Source organism: Carcharodon carcharias, chromosome 14 (genome assembly GCF_017639515.1).
Source record: "Carcharodon carcharias isolate sCarCar2 chromosome 14, sCarCar2.pri, whole genome shotgun sequence".
Taxonomy (NCBI): domain Eukaryota; kingdom Metazoa; phylum Chordata; class Chondrichthyes; order Lamniformes; family Lamnidae; genus Carcharodon; species Carcharodon carcharias.
In genome coordinates this window covers 135,270,156-135,294,092 of record NC_054480.1, presented here as the reverse complement: position 1 = coordinate 135,294,092, position 23,937 = coordinate 135,270,156, and the positions used below count along the sequence as shown (strand labels likewise).

Below are 23,937 nucleotides of genomic sequence, written 5' to 3'. Positions count from 1 at the left end.
TGCAGGACAAACCGGCTCACAACAGGAGGGAAAGGTCACAGACAGTTGGAGGGATGCCGGAGATCAAAGTTCTGACAGAATTCGAAAACAGAGTCAGCCAACGTGGCCAGCGATGGCCAGAACCGGTCCTGTGCTGACGGTGAGGTCGCTGCTGCTCTACCACGTGAGGGTCCAGCAGTGCAGCATCCATCAGACAACCATGCTGTGAGTGATGTGTCCTCTTCCACAGGCCACTGCCATACACTAATTATCTCTCCTTGCTTTCGCAAGCACATCTGCCAAACAGCTGACAGGGTCCATGACCCAGGGCCTCCAATCAAGCCCCGAAGAAACTTCTGGAGAGGAATGTGAAGGCACCCTCCCTGAAGTCCTGTCACAGCCTCACCCACACCCTCCACCAGCGCAGAGACATGCACCTTGGTGGGATCTAGCTTTAGAGTAGCCTCGGGATCACAATTTGGTGAGCACATCACACTGTCTGATCCACTGCAGGTGGAGGCAGGGACTTCCCAGGTCCCCAGCACTTGGAGGACTCCTGGAGGCCAGAACGTTGCTGAGTCCGAGTCAGATGATGAGCCCCTGGACTTGATCATATCACAGTTGCTGGAGCTGCAAAGGCAAGCTCAGGAACATTAGGAAAGGATGTCCACTGCAGTCCTCAGATTGCAAGACACGATGGAGGAGTCCATCCGCCTTCAGGCTGAGGTGATAGCTCTGGCAATGCCAATGCACCGAAGTCAACACTGGTAGGATGGCGGTCGCCATGGAGACCTTGGTCCAGGAAGCCGCTCCTGCTGCGCGGGCTCAACTCCATCATTGATGCCGTAGTTGGTCTCCAACAGTGTGTATGCGAAAGGGGTGCAGGGCAGTTTGATCTCACTCCAGCTACCCCTTCCGCTCACAGAGTCAGCCAAGGGCCCTCGGGCACCCATAGGGAAGAGGATCAGCAGGTGCATACTCTGGGGCCATCCACCCAGGTGACTCTGGGAGTCACCGGCCTATCCAACTCCCCTCTTCCTGTGACCTCTGCAGCTCCAGCTTCATATGCCAAGGAGGGTGCCACTGCCACACAGCAGGACCCCGAAAGCAGGCCGGGCCCACCAAGTCTCAACCCTCCAGAGGACGCCCACCAAAGTCATCACAGACAGGGCGTCGCAGTCAGCAGGCTGCCTCCACCTCTGCTGTGGATGTCCAGGGAGTACCAAAACATAGTGGCAGGGTTAAGAAAGTTAAGTAAACGTAGTTGCACAGCCTGGGCACGGGTGTTTATCACTTGTACATGCCGTTCACTATTGTCAATAAATTCCTAAGAAAGTCACCCTGCCTATGGCTCCTTGTTCTGATGAGCAGTGTTCTTGTCACTCAGATGTGAAACCTTTCTGCACAAGATAAAAGGCAGGTGTCTCAGTCCAAGGTCTTTCCCCTGTGCTCTGTGCAGCCTTCAGACCACAGTGATGGTCCAGCCTCACACTCCCTGGAAACATTACTGATGCCTGCACCTCAGCGGTGCTGGTCATTGCTGCCAGAATGTAGTGAGCAGGCGCCACAGAGGTCTCTCATACTCTCTGTGTGCTCTCAGCACCTTTAAGGTGGGTCTGGCCCCCATCACACCAGCATCTGTTACCAGTGATGCTGTGCACCAGCTCCTGAAGGGCTGAGGTGCTGAAGGTGGACACAGCATCAGATGTGTATAAGGTTTCATGGCTGCGGCTCTGAGATGGCCCTGATCACAGAGCGCAAGTGAGCTACCCTCGGCCAGACAGGAGTCAGACATTCTCAGAGGCCGTGTGAAGATCTATGGAGTGTCCTCTGCATGGTGTCATCATCCTCCTACAATCGAGCGACTATTAGGGCTCCCACTGCATCTCCATGACAGGGGCATTCTCACAGAGGGTATTCATGCTGCCGTAAGTCAGACTGGAGTAAAACATTCACAACTGTGATGTGAGGATCTATGGGGGTCACCTCACTGTTTGTCATTATTAATCCTCCACAGATCTAGCAGCTATGAGGGCCTTCCGAGCGTGCCTGCCTCCTCTAGCCAGTGTGAGAGCCTCATCCCCGTCATCGTCACCACCAAGGACCTCTCACCCTTATCCTCATCGGCGTCCTCCTCATCTGAGGAGACCTCCAGCTCCTCCTCAGCCAGCTCATCTCCCTGTTGGAGTGCCTGGTTGTAAAGGGCACAGCAGATGATGATGACGTGTGACACCCTCTGCAGACTGTTTTGAAAGGCTCCACCAGGCACCTGAACCATGTCTGCAGCATCCTGATAGTTTGCTCCACCAAGTTGTGAGATGCTGCATAAGCCTCATTAATTGGTCGCTCTGCTGCAGTTTGAGGCTGCCAACCCTGCAGCCTCAATGGACCCTGGAAGACTGCAGGGATATGCGAACAACTCAGGATGTAGGCGTCCTGCACACTCCCTGGAAACGGTGTGCACACCTGCAGGGTACATTTCTGGTGGTCACACACCAGCTGCACATTCAGTGAGTGGAAGCTCTTGTCAAGTTGTGTGTCATGGAGAAGATGGCATCCATGACCACATGGATGTATTTGTGGGTGGCGGATTGTGAAATCCCACAGAGGTCACCTGTGGAGCCCTGAAAGGAGCCACTGGCATAGGAACTGAGCGCTGCAGTCACTTTCACAGCCACTGGCAGTGGATGCCCTCCATGTCCCCTTGGCACCAAGTCCTGCAGTAAGTGGTAGATGTGAGTCACCAGGTCCATGTGCAATCATCAGTGACACTGGTTCTCAGTCATTTACAGGAATGGCAGGCAGTGTCTATAGACCCTGGGAGTCACTAGGCGCTGACCAGCCACAGCTCACTGTCTCTCCTGGGCAGCGTGTGTGGGAGCTCCTGATGCCCCTTCTTCATAAGATCGCTGCTCCTGCCTTTGCACAGCCAGGTGCCTCAGTCTCTCTCTCCTCAGTATTCTATGGTCTTTGTAGGCCATCAGGCACACAGCTAAGTCACCAGGATCCATGATCATGACGTGGTCCTCCTGCAGCATGAAAGGGAGAGAAACATGTTGTCATGGCTGTACTCAGCACCTTTCTTGGCCCTGTGTGACCTCCCCTTAATGCTTCCCGGAGAGTGCTGGTCACCCCTCTGATGGCCAGAGATGAGTGCGCTGAATGGCTGCCCTGTCAACCTGCGACATGGGGGACACTGGTCCAAACCAGGATGCTGAGATTGCAAGGGGCTCTGAGCGTCAAAAGACGGGAAATTACAGGCCGATTAGCCTGACCTTGGTCGTTGGTAAGATTTTTGAGTCCATTATTAAGGATGAGATTTCAGAATTCTTGGAAGTACATGGTTTCATCAAAGGGAGATCATGCCTGACAAATCTGTTAGAATTCTTTGAGGAGGTAATGAGTAGGTTAGACAAAGGAAAGCCAATGGATGTTATCTACTTGGACTTCCAGAAGGCCTTTGACAAGGTGCTGCACAGGAGGCTGCTCAGTAAGATAAGAGCCCATGGTGTTAGAGGCAAGGTACTAGCATGGATAGAAGATTGGCTGTCTGGCAGGAGGCAGAGAGTGGGGATAAAGGGGTCCTTCTCAGGATGGCAGCCTGTGACTAGTGGAGTTCCGCAGGGGTCAGTGTTGAGACCATAACTTTTCACTTTATACATTAATGATCTAGATGAAGGAACTGAGGGCATCCTGTCTAAGTTTACAGATGATACAAAGATAGGTGGAGGGACAGGTAGTATTGAGGAGGCTGGGAGGCTGCATTGGCTCTCCCAGATTAGACACTTTAATATCTAAAGGCGATTGACCTACATGGTTAACATGTATTACAATGTATAGGAGAATGCCTATGTGGTATGCACATGAACCTTGATAATCCGCAGGGTTCTCCTGGTCTCCCAGGATAACTGTGTTAATCAACTATTGATGCTATTTCTCCGTGAGCCACTGTGAGTCTCCCATCAAAGGCATGGCGGGACACCAGGAGAATCGCCAGGAATTTAAAGGTCGTGGTTTGTTTGAATATGTGAAGGAAGCAACAACCATAGGGAACATGTACTGTATTATAATACACAGGAGAATAACTATCCTCAATGACAAACTGTTCTTCACCTGAAGGTAGGTGTGACCCACAGTGTCGCAATTTCATAACTTGCCATGATGGGAATTAATCTTATTGTCTCTAGGTTTGCTAGTTTCATACCATAACCATACCACACCCAGTTCCATTTCCTGCTTTGCACTAACCACAGCTCGGAGTCAGCAAGGTTGGCAGAACCGCTGGGCTGGAGATCCTATGGATTGGCAAAGGCACAGTTGGCCTTTGTTCACGCTCCTGCTTGTGTATGGAAAGGAAAGGGCTTGGCTGTGGTGCCCCCACATTTAAATACTACACCAATAGTTGAGATGAATAATGGTATCATGGACATGGTATCCAAGTGTGCCCAGTGCCTGTATAACTGTATTCATGAAGGGGTGTCAATAATAGAAAGACCGGCACCTGCACCTTCAAGACCTTAGGATGTCCCAAAGTGATTTACCAACAATGAGATACTTTTGAAATGTACTCATTGTTGTAATTTAAGAAATGTGGCAGCTAGTTTGCGCACAGCAAGCTCCCATAAACAGCAAGGCAGTAATGACCAGATAACCTGTTTTTTTGATGTTGATTGAAGGATTAATATTGGCCGAGGCACCGGAAGGAATGCCCCTGCTCTTCTTCGGAATACTGCCATGGGATCTTTTACAGCCGCCTGAGAGAGCAGAAGGGGCCTCGAGTCAATGTCTCATCCAAAAGGCAGCGCTTCCAACAGTGCAGCTCTCCTTCAGTCCAGCACTGATTTTAGTGCACAAGTCTTGGGTCAGAATTTGATGTCGTCACCCCTGATGAGTTTGATGGCAAGGGGACATTTAATCGGGCAGGCGGGTATCGGATGGGGGCCTCTCCTCCTTCCTGCCTCTGCCCTGATTAAGTCGATGGCAGGAAGGATCATGGACGGCCTTCCCACCCCAATGCCTATTGAGGCCTTTAAGTGGGCAGTTAATGCTGGACAGAGAGCCCGAGAAACAAGCCCTATCGGGGCAGTTTACAAGCTCCCGGGGAAGTCTGTCATTCAAAGGCCAGACTGAGGGGCTCAGCGTTGGGAAGGGGGCAGCTTGCTAAGAGCCACACCTCTGCCCTTGCTGCCAACCCTCCCTGCCTCTCCTCTCCCAGCCCCATCCCTACCCCCGCCCTGTAACTCCCCTCTTGTCACCATTCACCAGTGGCCTGGGTCCCTTGGTGATTCTGGGCGTTGACCGGGTGCATTACCAGCAGCAGCCACCGCCTTCCTGATAGTGCTACAGAGCAATGAAGAGCTACTGGTCTCTGAGTGGCTGGCAGCTCTCAGCAGTCAAGACTTCTGCTGCCTGGGGCCTTGATCGCGAGGAAGGCCCTCCACTGCCCAGCTAAGCGCCTGATTGGCATCTAATTTGGTGGGCCTTCCTAAAAAGAAGCAACGCAGGGCTTTCATTGGCACCCCAGCCGCTGAGCGAGACCCCCATATCTTCCGTTAAATGCCGCCCTTTGCGTGGGACTTGAACCCAACTTCCTGTCGCAGAGGCAAGAATGCCATCAACTTAGTTATGGCTGACACTCATAAAGTAAAGAGTGAAGGAGAGAGGAGAAATTGGAGGGTAAAAGCTTCAATTTATTTAGTATCATTAGAAATTTGCTGATCTTTAATGGAATGAAGTTGAACACAACGCATGAAAGCAACTTCCCATCATAACCGCACTCCATCTGTACTCGAGTACATTACACAAAGCATGCACAGTTCTTGTGAGGGCTAATTCCACAATCCCACGGTCCCAGTGAAGAGCTGGCACTTGCAGGGAGTCTGGGTTGAAGATGAGACTACAACACTTATAAGAGCAGGTTCACGGAATTAACCCCAGTTTTGCTGGGTCCCTCATTTAAAAAGTATTATGCTAAATGACTTTGTGGCAAAATGTGAAATCCTGCAGCTGTCACCAGCAGATCCCTAGGAGGGGCCAGAGGTGAAGAAATCCAGGACTCTGGTGACCTTGACCACCATTGGCAATGCTTGTCCACCTGGTCCACTTGGAAGCAGGTCTTGTTCCTGGAGACTGCAGATGTCGGCAATAACTTGCTGTGAAAGTCTGAGCCTCTTGAGGCTCTGGTGCTCAGTCTTGTCCAGAAAGTTGATCTTCTGTCTGTAGACCTCGTGCTGGGGGTGGGCGATTGCAATGACTTGACGTACTGGACAGGTTTCTGCTTGAAACGGGTAACTTTATTACAGAGCTCTTTTAGAAGCTACACGCTTGAACCAGGTCCACGACTGGAAAGTTCCGCACCCCTTCGATTTCCCACGTTTAGGGCTCGTTTGTCAAGAACAATCACGGGACCCCTAATAGGCAGTAGAGAAAGCTATACCTTCAGTCACTGCAGTGGTGCATCCCACCTGTCCTGTGTAGAGAAGAAGATAGCTGCTGCTCATTTTGATGTTGTTCCTGCTCCTGCTGATGTCGCTAGTGCTGCTCCTCTTGTTCCTCATCAGACCTGAGCTGCAGAAGCTGCTCCCATGAGGCTGAGAATGCTGACAGCTGCAACATGGCCTTCAAAGTCTTGGAACATCACCTCCAAAGCAGCGAAGGCACACTCTCAGAACAAGTCTTGTGAGCAAAAAGCCTTTCACTTGGGCAAAGGAGCAGGTGTCAAGCTCAGAAACAGAAATACCTGGAAAAACTCAGCAGGTCAAGCTCTGTAATTTAAAGCTTTCTGGCCTGTCAGCCACTCGGCCCCCAGGTGCTCTCACTTTACTGAGCGTGGCAAGTTTCAGACAGCCAGGGAAATCAAGATTAAAGCCAGAATCCAGGGTTAAAACTGGGGAGGCGATGGCCTAGTGGTATTGTTGTTGGACTAGTAATCCCGAGACCCAGCGTAATGCTCTGCAGGAACTGGGTTTGAATCCTGGCACAGCAGATGGTGGAATTTAAATTCAATTTTTTAAAAAAAACCTGGAATTAAAAGTCTAATAATGACCATGAAACCATTGCTGATTGTTGTAAAAAAACCCATCTGGGTTCATTAATATCCTTTAGGGAAGGGAATCTGTTGTCCTTACCTGGTCTGGCCTACATGTGACTCCAGACCTACAGCAATGTGATTGACTCTTAAATGCCCTCTGACCAAGGGCAGTCAAGGATGGGCAATAAATGCCGGCCTGGCCAGTGACATCCGTGTCCCATGATTGAATAAAAAAGAAGTCAGTTGGCTTTTTGCAAGTGTAAACCTTGGAAACACCTGTCCCACATGCTTATAGGAACACATACCAACTGCATACACAAGTTGGCAGGTTCCGGTCAAATTCCCAACATATTTTGCTTTTTTAACCCTCCTCGCAAGCATCGACACCCACCACTGCCATGTGAATTTAAATTTCCCCTTATATGCTTAGACACAGGGGGAGAGGAACAGTAGATACCCTAGGTTGTTCCAACACTCCTCCTGAAGATTGGCTTAAATAGATACCTGGGAGAGTAGGGACCTCCCCATTACTAAAGCAAAATGCCACGGATGTTGGAAGTCTGAAATAAAACAGAAAATGCTGGTCAGGCAGCATCTGTGGAGAGGGAAACCATATTATCATTTCAGATCTGTGACCTTACATCAGGCGAAGGTTCATCAACCTGAAACGTCAACACTGTGTCTCTCTCCACAGATGCTGCCAGACCTGCTGAGAATATCCCTATTGTTCTGCTGTGAGTAAAATATAGACTGGAAGAAGGGAAACAAGAGCAGATGTAAATTTAATTAAAAGATGATATATATTTTAAAGGAGAAGGTCACAGAGAAATATAAGGAGAAGCTGATATTGAATATGACCTTGATCCATTTAAATGCCATCGGGTAGCAAGTGATTTTTTATACTCAATGAATTTCCCTGTGGTTGGGAGTTCAAATCTCACCGTGGCCAATTTTAAAATTGAACTTAATAAATCTAACATCTCATGAGTCATAGGTTGTGGGTTCAAGATCTCCCTCAGAGACTCGGGCATAAAAATCTAGGCAAGCGCTCCAAGGCTGTACTGAGGAAGCTACTGCATGGCTGGAGCTGTTGTCTTTCAGATGTGACATTAAACCAAGGATAACTTTGTGATTGCTTTCGGTTCGTATTAGGAGAACATCAAAAATTCTGGTTTGTAGAGAATTCCAGTTGGACGAGTGCTGGATAACACAAAGTTTACTATGGGAAGAATTTCCCCCTATCGGGGGGAGGGGAAATCCAGGAATGGGTGTGTGCAGGTGTACCTCTGATCCGTGCCTCCGATTGAGGGGCACGCTGCCATTTTACATAGGCAGGCCAATTAAGGCCCGCCCAGCGTGACGTCCACCAGGAAGCTCTCTGCACCCCCTGTGCAGGCAGGCGCGGAGGGGGAGGAATTCCCTAAGCCAAGAGTGCACTCTTTCACGCGAAAGAGAGCACTCATCTCCCTGAAGCTAAGTGCTGCCCCAGGGAGATCGGCGCCAAATTTAAAAATGGTAAATGTACAAAAATAAAATTCCCCTGACATGTCCCCTCATGTGACACTGTCACATGAGCTGAGACATGTCCATCACTTTTAATCAAACTTTAATTAAATCTTTTAAAACCCTCATCCCGCCCATGGATGAGGTTTTGTGCTTTTTCTGAAGCCCGCCAGGGCTCCTGGCCTGCCCGCCAACATTAAGGTTGGATGAGCAGGTCCATTAATTACTTGAGTTAGCTTTTAAATGGCCTCAGTTGGCCGTTGACTGGTCGGCGGGTGCACAGCTGATTCGGCTGCGCCCCCACTGACCTGAGAATCAAAATGACATGGGATGACATCAGGAGTTCCGCCCGACATCATCCCGTGTCATTTTACATGTCGGCAAGCGGGCCCTGACCCACCCGCTCGCCGACCTAAATATCCTGGCCAATATTGCATGGAACAGCAGGAGATTGCCCTGGCATCCCGGCTAATATTTATCCCTCAATCAACATCACTAAAAAACAGATCGTCTGGTTATCAGCTAATTGCTGTTTTGTGGGATCTTCCTGTTTGCAAATTGGCTGCTGCATTTTGTTACACAATAACTGTAACCATCCTTGAAAAATATTTTGTGCAGAGTGCTTTGAGACATTGTGAACAGCGTTCTAAAGACAAGCTCTCTCTTTCTTTATCAAGCCTACCACCCTCCACCACCCCACCCCACTCATGATGGCTGGAATATTGTGACTAGACACTTCCTACCCCTCCCCTGCAGCTAGGCAATCTTCTGGAAAAAGCAAAACAGCAGAGAAAAACTTTGAGCCAATAAGAGAATACAAATTACCTTCAGTTGTGTGAGTGAGCTACTTGGTCTGACCCAAACTGTCCCTTCGTGATTTAGTGAGCCACTCCATTGTAGAAACAATTGCTTTAAGAGGTTAAAAAGCCACTTCACCACCTTCTCAACAAGGGATGGGCAATAAATACAGTCGTGCCAAGGCTGCCCACATCCTGAGTAGAAGTAAAAGGAATGTATAAGATAAGATTGTATTAATCAGACAAAACCACGTTTGCATCCTGACAATGTCCCCCATTTCCCAACCCTAACCCACCCTCCAATTTGGTTTATTCTGTACTAGATGCCACATCAATACTAAAAAATTGGCTTCATCAGTGAGACTATCTCAGTTCAGACTAATGCATTCCCAGTAATATGGCTGTCTCTGTTCTTTAAAGTGCCACTTGCTTTTGCCCTCCTGTAGATCTGGCAATACGATCAGCTCTGTTCTCCCAGCAAACTAGCTCTACCTCTGAAATTATCAACAGGCCACAAACTGCAACGCAAATGGTAAATAATTAACTCTCTAGGGATTCTGGTGGATTTGTCAAATCTGGATAAAACACCAGCAAAGCCTTCCAGAGAAAACAGGAATCAGCTTCAGGCTAAATGAAATTATTTAAATTTTCTTTGGCAGATCCCCTATAGATTTGATAGTGACTGGGTTGATATTTGGTTCATAGCTTCAGGAACATCTTTGGCCCTTTTTTCTAAAAGAAGGAATAGTGTTCCTACTCCTCATGCTTGAATGTACTGGAAAAGCGTGATCCCAGTTCTTCCATACACCACAGAAAATCTCTTCATGATTTTGAATACCTCTATCAAATCTCCTCAGCCTTCATTTCTCTAAGGAAAAAGGACCTAACTTCTCCAATCCATCTTCACAACTGAAGTTCCTCATCCCTGGAACCATTCTTGTGAAACTTTCTGCACTCTCTCCAATACCCTCACAAATTTCCTAAAGTGCAGCCTCCAGAGCTGGATGCAGTACTCCAGCTGAGGCCAAACTAATGCCTTATACAAGTTCAACAAGTGCTCTTGCACTCTATGCCCCTGTTAATGAAGCCTAGGATTCAGAATGCTTTATTAACTGCGCCGGTTATATTATATGCTTAACAGTTATACACTGGGAGCAGCCTTCATTGATTCAGAGTGGGACTATTGCCCCCATCTGGGAGGAAATCCCACCATGGAGAGCTGCCAGCAAATCTGTTTGGCTGGCTGCTTTGTAGTCTCAACAATGCCAGGAGTGAGTGGTGGCCATCGCTGGGATGGCAGCTGGTACCTAAGGAAAAAGAATCAAAGAGACAGGGCTCAGAAGTCTATCCAGTATTTTGGACAGCCTGACTGGAAGACCCTAGCAAGGGAGTGAGTGGTTTGGGAATGGGAGTGGATTAGAGAGGCCAGTGGGGATGTGTGTGGTGGGGGGGTGCGGTGTGGAATGGATGGTGATTTTTGGGGAGGTGCTAACAGGGGATTCCCCTTCTTGCCCCACAGTAGCCTGCTCAGAGAAAGCTTTTAATATTTCAATAGGGCTAAGGACGGGCAAGCTGCCTGGTACCTCCCTTGCCCACCGTAATATGGGAGAGAGATTGGGGTGGGCAGGAAGGCTGTGGAAAGGCCACCCGCTTAATTTTACAAGCTCCTGGTCTTCAAATATGCTGGCGGGGTTGGGGTGATGTGTGGTGGTGTAAGATCCAACCCCAATGGATTCCTTTATTCCCTTCTAGACTCTCCCTAGTGGTATATATATGTACTGTAGTCTTAAATGGACGAAATGCACACTGCATTAACCAGTGCAGAAATAGAGGCAAAAATATCAGAGTTATTCAAAGTTACAATTAAATGTCACAAACAGGGAGGGGTGTTAGATGGATGAGTCCTGTTGGGCCAAATGGCCTTTCTTATCCCTGATTTCAATGATGTTCGTATGTCTCAGTCTTTTGCTGCTGGCAGTAGTATAAGATTTCCCCAAAGAGAGGAGGATTCACCCTAAGCCCTCCTCACGCACCTCCTGAATGGCATCAGGAGGGCCCAAAAATGTGTTCCTGTTCATTATTTCAGCCGGGATCAAAGGGGTGAAACAGACTTTTAAAAATCCCCTTGAAGAAGGACAAAAGAATTCCATTACTCATACAGTTTGACACCAGGTTATTTCTGTAGGGTGAAACCCTGAAATGAAAACAGAAAATAATACTGGAAACACGCGGCAGATCCATCATGGGAAAAGAGGCAGTGAAGGCAATTTCCACCTTCACTGCTTGGGTGGTAGACTGGCAGAGGAGATTGCGTGCCCGTTATAGAACCCACATGATTTTCAATTCAGTGCAAATGACAACTGGATGGTAGCGTGCGAGACCACAATCCTTTTCCTTTGTACCGCCCAATGGTGGAGATGAAAAATAGCCTCCAATATTTCAGCCCTCAGTTCTTTATTTCAATGAAGGATCTACCCAACTAACCACATTACCACCTGCAATCAGTTGATGAACATGAAGGTATTTAATATGTATAGAAGATGGTGGCAGCATTGGGAGACAGACTTCAGAATCCTGCTCTAAAGAGTCACCTAGTGCCTAAAGCCCACAAATACATTGTCACAGTTGACATAGCAAAATGTAATGAAAATGTTTACACAGAAATATTGATGGAAAAGCATGACCAAAAGTCACAACAAGAAATTGTTAGAGGACAGCTAGTGTGTGTCTTAGAAGATTTTTAATATTAAAATTAATTGTATATATATAAAATAATATATTAATAATATATAAGTAGTTGAGAGTTCAAAGGCTGAGAGTATCTACTTGCCTGCTCTCTCAGATAACAGTGTGGGGTAGCTGAAAGATTAGAAATTATTTTTCAAAGGGTTTATATCTAGAAATGGCAATAAAAGATTAAGATAGCCAACAATATTCTTCATCAAGTTACTTGCCAGTGATTCCATTTCCCTGCAAAAATTAAAATCTTCACCCAAAAGCATTTTATGCTTTGTGTAAAATTGAGACGTCTGTTAAAAGGACAATCAGGAAAATAATCCACAGCTTCTTCTCTTCAGTGAACTGGTTCTTCAAGTCTGTGTTTTTCAGATTAAAACTGAACCACGCCATGCCGTAACTTGAAAAAAACATGTGACCTGTTGGCAATTGCTCCCCAAATTTGGCACATCTGTTTATTAGGCTCCAGGCTAGTTCTGTTTAAACTCAAAGCTGTCGACCTGGGAAAATCCTAGGTGTGAGCTTTACAGCCACAGGCCTGATATCTAAGGTCCCTCATGCCAAAAAACATAAATACGCCTAAAAGTAGCAAACTGCATCTGGCACATGGGCTGCAGGAGATGAGTAGATGTATTCTGTTTGGCTCCTCCTTACCTCCATTTTCCTGCCTTCCTCACTCTCTCTCGCTCTCTCTTTCCATATTTGTTTCTCTCCCTTTGCAGCATGCCAAGCCTTGGAATTTGCAGCTAATTATGTGAAGAGTATTCATGTCACAATGGAAGCTGGGACTGTCGTACCTCTTGAATTGCCAATGCAGTCCAAGTTAGAAATTGTGATCCTCATGAGTCATGATCACCCACATGAAGGAAGGTAGTCTGCTTAATTGGGAAGAAGTCTTTATTCCCCTCCAGCCGTTCTCCACACACGTCTCGTTCCCAACTGGATGCATTCTGAATCAGGATCTTAAATTTTGAATTAGATCGAAACAGACTTGAGGAGGAAATGCTAATGTTAGGCCTTAATTGGATGGGAATTGTCCCATTAAGTTGAAAAGTGTATTGAGGCATTCTGTCGTTATTTAATTGGTCATGAGTGCATGTGCAACTAAATGACCAAACAACTTGCAACTGCAGGTTTTTTCCTGGTCTTGTAAAGTTAATAGCTGGATTGTGCTGACCAGCCAAGAGATCCCAATGGAAGCACAGCTATCCCAGTGTTCAGAGCTTTGAAAGCCCTCAATCTGCATCAGTTTCATCTGGGTTCCAAAGAGTTATGGTCAAAGGTATCTGTTCCCCTTGTAGCGGAGAGAGAGTGTAAGGGATCCAAGCTCCTTATATCGAACCAGGGCTTTCATTCTAATACTAAATATCTACAGACATTTTCCCACCTAACCAACCCCCTGCCTGTTGACTCTTCTCTTGATGATCCATTAATTTTAGTGGGTAGGGGTATAACAGGCGTTTGTACTTTGTTGACAAGGTTACCAGGTAGCCTATTTAATAATTAAAAGGGTGTTTGTATCCTTAACATCAACAACATTTGTATTTATATATTGTAGTATAAGGGCCTGGCACATGCAGGGTTATTGTGGGACTGAGTACAGGACCATCCACACAGTGATGTAAGAAACATAGAAACGTAGAAACTAAGAGCAGGAGTAGGCCATTCGGCCCTTCAAGTCTGCTCCGCCATTCATTATGATCATGGCTGATCATCCAACTCAATAGCCCACTCCCGCTTTCTCCCCATACCCTTTGATCTCTTTCACCCCAAGAGCTATATCTAACTCCTTCTTGAGAACATACAATGTTTTGGTCTCAACTACTTTCTGTGGTAACGAATTCCACAGGCTCACCACTCTCTGGGTGAAGAAATTTCTCCTCATCTCAGTCCCAAATGGTCTACCCCATATCCTCAGACTGTGACCCCTGGTTCTGGAATCCCCCACCATCGGGAACATCCTTCCTGCATCTACCCTGTCTAGTCCTGTTAAAATTTTATAGCTTTCTATGAGATCCCCCCTCATTCTTCTGAACTCCAGCGAATATAATCCTAACCGACTCAATCTCTCTTCATAGGTCAGTCCCGTCATCCCAGAAATAAGTCAGGTAAACCTTCGCTGCACTCCCTCTATAGCAAGAACATCCTTCCTCAGATAAGGAGACCAAGACAGCAAACAATATTCCAGGTGTAGTTCACCAAGGCCCTGTACAATTGCAGCAAGACATCCCTGTTCCTGCACTCGAATCCTCTGGCTATGAAGGCCAACATACCATTTACCGCCTGCTGCACCTGCATGCTTACCTTCAGCAACTGGTGTACAAGGAAACCCAGATCTCATTGCACATTCCCCTCTCTCAATTTATAGCCATTCAGATAATAATCTGCCTTCCTGTTTTTGCTACCAAAACAGATAACCTCACATTCATCCACATTATACTGCATCTGCCATGCATTTTCCCACTCACTCAGCTTATCCAAATCACACTGAAGCATCTCTGCATCCTCCTCACAGCTCACCCTCCCACCCAGCTTTCTGTCATCTGCATGTAAGAGGACACATGACCCAGGGTCAGTGTGGTGTTCAGCAGAGACATGTTAAGACCTAGGCATGGAGATAGCTCCTTGCCTGTACCTTTTACTGTATAAATGTATTTAGTTACATGTAGTTAATAAAGACTTGCTGTTAACATACAGATGAACACAAAGACTTCTTTAACAGATACATTTCGTAACAACACCATCCCAACATATATCACCTTTAACATAAGTAAATCACCCAAGGAGACAAAGAAGTTCACACATTCTTCACATTTAATGCTGAATGTGATGATGGAGGGTAGCAGGGAGGGAAGTTTGAGGAAGTGGAGGGCCATGGAGAAAAGGAACCGAGATTTGAGGGCTCAAAACAGCAGAAGCCCTAGAGAAGTATAGAATGTGTAGGGGGGAACTTAGAAAGGAAATTAGGAGAGCAAAAAGGGGGCATGAGAAAACATTGGCAGGTAAAATAAAGGAAAATCCAAAGTTATTTTACAAGCACATTAAGAGTAAGAGGATAACTAGGGAAAGAGTAGGGCCCATTAGGACCAAAGTGATAAGTTGTGTGTGGAACCAGAAGACATAGGTAGGGTTCTAAATGAATGCTTTGTGTCGATGTTCATAAGTGAGAGGGGCCATGTGGGTATGCAAATTAGGCAAAAGGACTGAGATATAATTAAAGAAATTAGCATAGAAAGGCAGGAGGTTCTAAGGCAGGTTTAAAAGTAGATAATTCTCCAGGCCCGGATGAAATGTATCCCAGGCTGTTGAGTGAGGCAGGGGTGCTGGCAATAATTTTCAATACCTCTCTGGCTACAGGAGAGATGCCAGAGGACTGGAGAACAGCCAGTGTGGTACCATTATTCAAGAAGGGAGGAAGGGATAAACCAGGGAACTACAGGCCAGTCAGTCTAACCTCAGTGGTGGGGAAACTATTGGAAGCAATTCTGAGGGACAGAATTAATCTACACTTGGAGAAGCAGGGATTAATCAAGGACAGTCAGCATGGTTTTGTTAAGGGGAAGTCATGTCTGATCGATTTAATTGAATTTTTCGAACAGGTGACCAGGCGTGTAGATGAGGGCAATGCATTTGACGTAGTCTACTTGGACTTCAGCAAGGCTTTCAATAAGGTCCCGCATGGGACACTGATAATGAAGGTAATAGCCCATGGGATCCAAGGCAATTTGGCAAATTGGATCCAGAATTGGCTGAGTAGCAGGAAGCAGAGGGTGATGGTTGAGGGGTGTTTTTGTGACTGAATGCCTGTGTCCAGTGGGATTCCACAGGGATCAGTGTTGGGTGCCTTGCTGTTTATGGTATATATAAATTATTTAGACTTGAATGTAGGAGGGTTGATCAGTAAGTTCGCGGGTGACATGAAAATTGGTGGGGTGGTAAATAGTGAGGAGGATAGCCTTAGAATACAGGAGGATATAGACGGGCTGGTCAGATGGGCTGATCAGTGGCAAATGGAGTTTAATCCGGATACGTGTGAGGTGATGCACTCGGGCAGGACAAACAAGGCATGGGAATACATGATGAATGGTAGGACCCTGGGAAGTACCGAGGATCAGAGGGACCTTGTACATGTCCACCGGTCCCTTAAGGTAGTGGAACAGGTAGAGCAGGTGGTTAAGAAGCCAGATTAGCTGAGGCATGGAATATAAGAGCAGGGAGGCTATGCTGGAACTGTATAAAACGCTGGTTAGGCCACAGCTAGAGTATTGCTTGCAGTTCTGGAATCCGCATTATAGGAAGGATGTGATTGCACTAGAGAGAATGCAGAGGAGATTTACCAGGATGTTGCCTAGGCTGGAGAGTTTTAGTTATGAGGAGAGATTGGATAGAATGGGGTTATTTTCCCTGGAGCAGAGGAGATTGAGGGGGGCCATGATTGAGATGTATAAAATTACGAGGGGCATTGATAGGGTAGACAGGAAGGAACTTTTCCCCTTGGTGGAGGAATCATTGACCGGGGGCATCGATTTAAGATAAGGGGCAGGAGGTTTAGAGGGGATGTGAGGAAGAATTACTCACCCAGAGGGTGGTGGGAATCTGGAACTCATTGCCTGAAAGGGTGGTAAAAGCAGAAACCCTCATAACATCAAGAAGTATCTGGATGTGTAATTGCAATGCCATGGCATACAAGGCTATGGGCCTGGTGCTGGAAAATGGGATTAGAATAGTTAGGTACTTGTTTGACTGGCACAGACTCGATAGGCTGAAGGGCCTTTTTCTGTGCTGTAGACTTCTATGACTCTATGACTCTATTTGTGCTTGCCCACTTGGATGATCCTTTAGTGATGGGCAGATTTGGCTGAGCTGAGCAAAGTACAGTAATGCTAGACACAGTCGAGCTAGATCTGGCAATTCATATCTAGACCCAGTGTGCACCCAGTGTGCTTTGAATGAGCACCTGTTTAATTAAGGGAAGCAAAGACAAAGTTATAAGAAGTCACATGGGTGGAAGGTAGTGATTGGTTTGCTGAGAGCAAAGGTATTGACAGCTGAGAAAACAAGGCTAAAGAAATCAAAAGCAGCAGAAGGGTCATAGATGGAAAGCAAAAGGTGAGTTGGGTTTTTGGATGTGAGTTTGTGAGGGAGTTGGGGAGAGTTTTTTTGCTCAGGCAGAATGTGAGAACAGTGGGATTGAAAGAAAATAGAACTATACCCCACTTTAAGTAATCCCAAATACCAGTTTTGTTTTAACAAATTTTTAAAATTAGTACCCGTTTAATAATTTTACATACGCTTGTCCCACTATAGCTTGTTCTGCCAAAAATATCTGTATTGTGGTCACAGCATTTGGCAAATGTCCATTGCTCGAGAAGGCCCACAAGCTTGGAAAGCTGCACAACTACAACTGGTACACCGTGCGCATGTGCAGGGCTTTCTAGAGAAGCCGCATAACTTGCAATTAACTGCACACGTCCCTGGAAAGTTTGAGAAGGGGCACAACTGCCAAGTACTGTATTTGCACATGTCAATGAAAACTTCTAGAGGGCACTATTCCATGCGCGCAATGATCTGCACATGTACAATTGGCCAGATTCTGGACAGTTGGAGGAGGCATTGGATTCACTATGCAATGTGTCCAAGGTACTTTAGCTGGTGCTGCTTTACTTTGCTTCATTATTTTACCCTATAATAAGTGAGTAAAGTCTGCAAGATGGCTGGCCAACACCCATTATGTAGCAAGGGCTCCTCTACTCCCGAAACGAAGAGGCAAACCATAATTTGCCGCAATTATTACTGTAGAATTCCCAGCCTCTGACCTGCTTTTTTTGCCACTGTATTTATGTGGCTGGACCAATTCAGTTCCTGGTAACACCCAGGCTGCCGATGGTGGGGGAGTTCAGTGTTGGGAACGTTGTTGAATGTCAACTGGAGAAGGTTAGAGTCTCTGTTGGAGATGGTCATTTCCTGGCACAATGTTCCTTGCCACTTATCAACCTAACCCCACTCAATCAAATGCTTCCTTGACGTCAAGGGCAGTGACTCCCACCTCACCTGTGGAGTTCAGCTTTTCTTCATGTTTGGACCAAGGCTGTGATGAGGTCTGGAGTCAAGTGCCCCTGGCAGAACCCAAGCTAAGCATCGGCGAGCAGGTTATTGCTGAGGAAGTGCTGCTCGATGGCACTGTCAATGATACCTTCCATCACTTTGCTGATGATTGAGAGTAGACTGATGGGATGATAATTGGTCAGATTGGATTTGTCCTGCTTTTTGTGGACGGGACATACCTGGGCAATTTTCCACATTGCTGGTAGATGCGAATGTTGTAGCTATAATGGAGCAGCTTGGCTAGGATTGCCACTAATTCTGGAGCACATGTCTTCAATACTATAGCCAGGCTGTTGTCAGGGCCTGTAGCCTTTTCTGTGTCCAGTGCCTTCAACTGTTTCTTGATATCAAGCGGAGTGAATGGAATTGGCTGAAGAATGGCATCTGTAATGCTGGTACCTCAAGAGGAGACTGAGATGGAACATCCACTGGCTGATGATTGTTGCAAACACTTGAGCCTTGTCTTTTGCACTGATGTGCTGGCCTCCCCCTTCATTGAGATATCTGTGGAGCCTCCTCCTCCTCTGGTTAGGTATTTAATTGTTCACCACCATTCAGGACTGGATGTGGCAGGATTGCAGTGCTTAAATCTGATCCATTGGTTGTGGGATCAGCTTGTTCTGTCTCACATGCTGCGTTCAGTTTTTGGCATGCATTGCAGTTTCAACAGGTTGGCAACTCAGTTTTGGGGGTAAAGGGAAAGGCTAAGGTGAACTTATCATAGATGTAACCAGATCAAACCTGAGGCATACAGATATGCACTGAAGAGACTGTTGAACAAGTGGCTTCAGTATCTCAGCAATGCTTGGGTGAATAAACTTGTCTGTGGCATTGAAAGGATTAATTAACAGTTCGGAATGAAAAGAGAGAGATTGTGTGCGATACGAGGAATGTAGTTAGGAGGATGATTGAAAACTAGCATGAATCTGATATACTTCTATTTCACCCCCTTTCCTGTGGATGTGGTAGGTGCCTGAGTATCATATTTTATTTGTGTCTGATGTTAAAAGCTTGCTATCAACCTACTGCATCGCAGTGTGTAATGTTAATTGTCCATTACATATGAATTCAAGCTAAAACATATTGTAGGGGAATACCAGGGTATTCACAAGCCTCATTTCATGATAAACTCAGGCATCAATTATTTAAGATGCTGATTTCACATTCCTGGGACAGCCAATAGAGTCTTCATACTGCAGGGAGGTGAGGGATCTCAGGATACCAGAGCTTAAAGGCATGGAAGAAGAAGAACAAAGTAGGCAATCTCAGTCTAAATCAAACCTGTTTCCCATTGAGGAATAAGCCTCAACTCCAACACTATTCAAGCTCTGGGAGTTTAGATGCACCAGTAGTTAGTTTGGCCTGTCAGGTGGATAACTACTTGATCCTGAACTGAGCTTCAGCCCCCATATTCTCTCCATCACCAAGACCACCTATTTACACCTTTGCAATGTTGCCCCTGCCTTAGTCCATCTGTGTCTGGGGCCTTCACCCAGACCTTTGTCATCTCCAGGCTTCACTACTCCAGTGCACTCCTTGCTCACCTCCTGTCTTCCATCTTTCATAAAATTGAGCTCATCCACCTGTATCCTGTCTCACACCCAGTTTTGGTCTCTATCAATCCTCAGCTTGCTGAGCTACATTGTCTCCCAATCCATTATTGCCTCACATTTTAAAAATTCTCATTCTTGTGTTTGAATGTCCCCATGCCCTCACCTCTTCCTATCTCTGTAACCTTCGCTGCTCCTGCACCTTTTGAGAACTCTGCTTGCCTCCAGCCCTTGTGCATTCCTCATTTCCCTCATTCCACCTTTGGTGACCATGCCTTCAGCTGCCTAGGCCCCAAGCACTGGAATTCCCTCTATAAACCTCTCTGCCTCTCAACCTCTCTCCCTCTCTCTCTCTCCTTTATGATGCTCCTTAAAACTAACCTGTGTGACCAAGCACCTGTGTAATGTGGCTTGATGTCAAGTTGTGTCTGGGAATGTTCCTGTGAAGTGTCTTTAGATATTTTACTGTGCCAGAGGTACTATCTACGTTGTTTCTGGAGTTTTGAGCATTTAGGAGAACTGGCATTGAAAATTTTCTGATCACATTTTACCAAAGAACAGTAATAATGGTTTTGCTTTCATTTGTACACCTTCCAACACCCTACATAAAAATGTTGTGTGAGATTAGCATGAGGGTATTAGCACAAAAGATAAATACCCCATTATACGAGTATCAATGGAACATTCGGAGATAAATCCCAAAAGCTGGGTTTGTTTTCCTTAGAGCAGAAAATATTAGAAGTAGTTTGAATCAAGGTGTTCACTATAATGGGGCATTCTGCTAAGAGTGAATAAGGAGGTAATCTTTCCACTAGCATGAAATTCAGAAACCAGAATACCCAAATTTAAGGGAAATTGGTAAAATAACAGGGGAAATGAAGAGGTTTTCTTTAAACACAGTGAATTGTTATGGTTTGGAATACACTACCTGAAAGGGCAGTGAAAGCAGATTCAATAGTAAATTTCAGAAGGGAAATGGAATATGTATTTGAAAAAGAAACATTTGTAGAAACAGAAAAGTGGGAGCAATTCAATAGATCTTTGAAAGAACCAGCACAAGCATGATGGGCTGAATGGCCTCCTTCCATGCTGTCAGGTTCAGTCATTTACCTTTCATCTTACACTTGCTCAACCTGACCTGAACGCAGACACAGGATGCAGAAGGGTGAAAGCTCGGCTAATACCCACTAACACCACGACAAGCACAAAAATATAACTTTTAAAGGGCACACTAGCTATGGTAGAGCAATTACTATTGATGTAATGGACTTCAAAGCTTCATCTTGGGTGTATTGATTGACTCAATAGTTTTATTTATGGCTGTTTTCTCAAGTAGGCTGCGAATCAGAAGCCAAGACGACCTCAGTGGGTGAACAGAGTGCGTCAACGACGTCAGATTTGGTCCAATGAGTGGTCACCATGGGGGAGCTGGAGTGCTTGTTCTAGCACGTGTGGTGGAGGAGCATCATTCCGGAGCAGGCACTGTTTGAGGTACATGGCCAGAACTTTTGTCTGTACTGCGCACATTTTTTTTATTCATTCTTTCATGGGATGTAGGACCAGCATTTGTTGCCCGGCCCTAATTGCCCTTGAACTGAGTGGCTTGCTAGGCCATTTCAGTGGCCAGACAAAAGTCAACCACATTGCTGTGGATCTGGAATCACATGCAGGCCAAACTAGGTAAGGGCAGAAAATTTCCTTCCCCTAAAGGACATTAATAAGTGAACCAGATTGGTTTTTATAACAATTGATGATAGTTTCATGGTCAGCAATACAGACACTAGCTTTCAATTCCACATTTTATTAATTGAATTTATAATATTTGCAGTGGGATTTGATCCCATGTCTCCAGACCATTAGCCGGGAACTCTGGATTGCTAGTCCAGTGACATTATTTAACACATTCCATGTTGCACTGCTACAGTGGCCCATTCCCAACACTAGAAACCTCCTGAACTATTTACATAGTAGTGTCCTCTGGTGGAAGAAACTGTGCACTGCAATAATTTGAAACTGAGTGAGGAGTGGACATGCTTGCCCAATAGTAATAAAGGGCTGCGCGTTATGGGGATGCAGATAGCTCGCCCCATCCACCTGGCCCCTGGGAGCAAAGCCGAAGTGGAGCTGACTCATTCCGCACCAGTCCACCCCGCAGCCACAAAGTACTGCAGCAGACTAAATGGCCTGCCAGTGGGACTTCCGCCCCCTCCCTGGGGAGGAAGGCCTGCCCTCGGGAGCTGCCGGCCAATGGATTGGCCATCAGTCCCAGCAGCGTCAAGAGCACATTAGTGGGCGTTGCGGGACTGCAACCAGTTCCAAGAAGAAGGCCTAATGGATCCCTAGGCAAGGTAAGTCCAGGGTATTGGGTGGGGAGGGTTTGGGCAGGTCAGGATAGTTGGCTTTAGAGAGCAGGCAGGTCAGAAGAAAGGGGGCATAATACCTTAGAGCACTTCCCCAGCAACCCCCCCCCACAAAAGCACAAAGGGTATCCCCTGAAGATCGTACCTCCTTCCTTGCCACCCTTTTAAAAACTTTTTAAAAAGCAGCCTGTCCACTCCTGCCCGATTGCCCGCCAACCATATTATGGCATGGGCAGTGTATTATCAGGGACAATTGGCTTGTTAACAAGCTCAATTGACCCTTGATTATTGTCAAGAAGAGACATTAATGTCTATTAAGTTGTTAGAAATTATTCTTTGAATTGTAGCAGGGCCTGAGTCTGTGTGTTTGACTGTGTGTGCCTTAATTGGATTAAAGCCAGTTAGTCTGGGTGCTTTGATGTATAATAGTTTGAGATGTTAATTGGGTAAACAGTGAGGAGGATAGAAGGTAAAGAGTGAATTTGCATTTGTTGAATAAAGCATTCAAGAGTGGGATTAAAATCTTGCACCTAGCTAGAAGATGCCAAGCAATCTGGGTTTTTTTTCAATTTACTAATAACATTGGTGGAATGAAAGGATATTATTGTTAGGAGAGGTAAAATTCAAAACCCGAGGAATACAATGGAAAATTTACATTCAAAGGAAAAGCTAAGTATAAACAGAAAGGAGTTTGTGTCTGTAAGTCAGAGGCATTTAAGTTCTAACCACCCTGTAAGCCTACAACTGTGTCTGCAATGGAACCAAATTGCAAGGAACCTCATTTTGAATTCACAAGGTCAAATGTGCTTTGCCTGGTGCCTGTTTAAAGTCTATAGGTTACTGTTGCCTTGGTGAAGATTTACCTGGGAGAGACTAATTTGGGGATTTGTTTAAAAGTTATTGTGGTAGTAATTTGTAGATATGTGTATGTGTTTAATTTCTTGTTAAATTAATAAATGATTAATTTAGTTTTATATAAAACACCTCTTGAGGCTCAGTGGTCTTATTCCTGTATTAAGGTCTGCATCTCAAACATACCAATTAAAAATATAGGTTATGACAGTTGTTCAAGTTTCCCTCTGGGATTCAAACAGCTCAGCCTTTACTAACTGCTGTATCATAACAATTATTTATTTAAATATGAATGGCGAGTTGTCAATTTCATGTTATAGGGGTGAACTCAGAGGCAGGCAGGAAGGTAGTGCGGTGGGCATCTGTCCTATTTTATGTGCTCCCCAGCCCCCACCGAAAACATGCCCGACGAGGGCACATAAAATACAGCCCAAAGTTTCAGTGTATTGCGTCACGTCCTATACACTTGGCCAATTAACTGGTAAGTTTGGGTCATAGAAGGAGCATTCACGTCGCAGTCCCTGTCAGAATTTGTGGAGCCTGCAAATCCTTCTACAATGCTATATCCAACTTCCTGCCACCCAAATTTTCAGAGCCTGCGTATATAGCAGTGAGGGAAGGTGTAATAGCACTACTAAAAGAAGCCAGCCGTTAAGTTGTTTGGCAGCTACTTACTCCTCTGTGTCATCTTGGGTCAATGGGAATGACAAATCTTTGCCAAGGCAAATCATTTTCCAGATGTTTCGGCTCCTGTGATTGGAACCTAAAAATGTTTTCAAAGTAAAAAAGAACAGATTTTCAAATTAGCATTTTAAGTTGCTTGCTGTGTAAGAGAAAAAGAGTGACTTTTTTTAAAGGTAACATAAAAATTAAAAGATTGAGGCAGTCTGTTCTTTTATGAGGTGAGAATTCAAGCAAATATGTCACAAAAGCATGGTATAATCTGCACCCACAACCTATGGGGGATAGAATTCCACATTTCCATTATATTTTGTGTGACAAAGTGCTCCCTGATTTCACTCCTG

General features: G+C 45.8%; 1 protein-coding gene across 1 annotated transcript in view; it reads left to right on the top strand.

Moving 5' to 3' along the window:
• LOC121287424 (ADAMTS-like protein 5) overlaps nt 1-23,937 on the top strand; it is a 128,528-nt gene that overhangs the window by 73,969 nt on the left and 30,622 nt on the right. Inside the window, exon 3 of the mRNA XM_041205292.1 lies at nt 21,037-21,191. Coding sequence (XP_041061226.1) covers nt 21,037-21,191 — 155 coding nt within the window. The remainder of the gene's footprint in view (nt 1-21,036; nt 21,192-23,937) is intronic.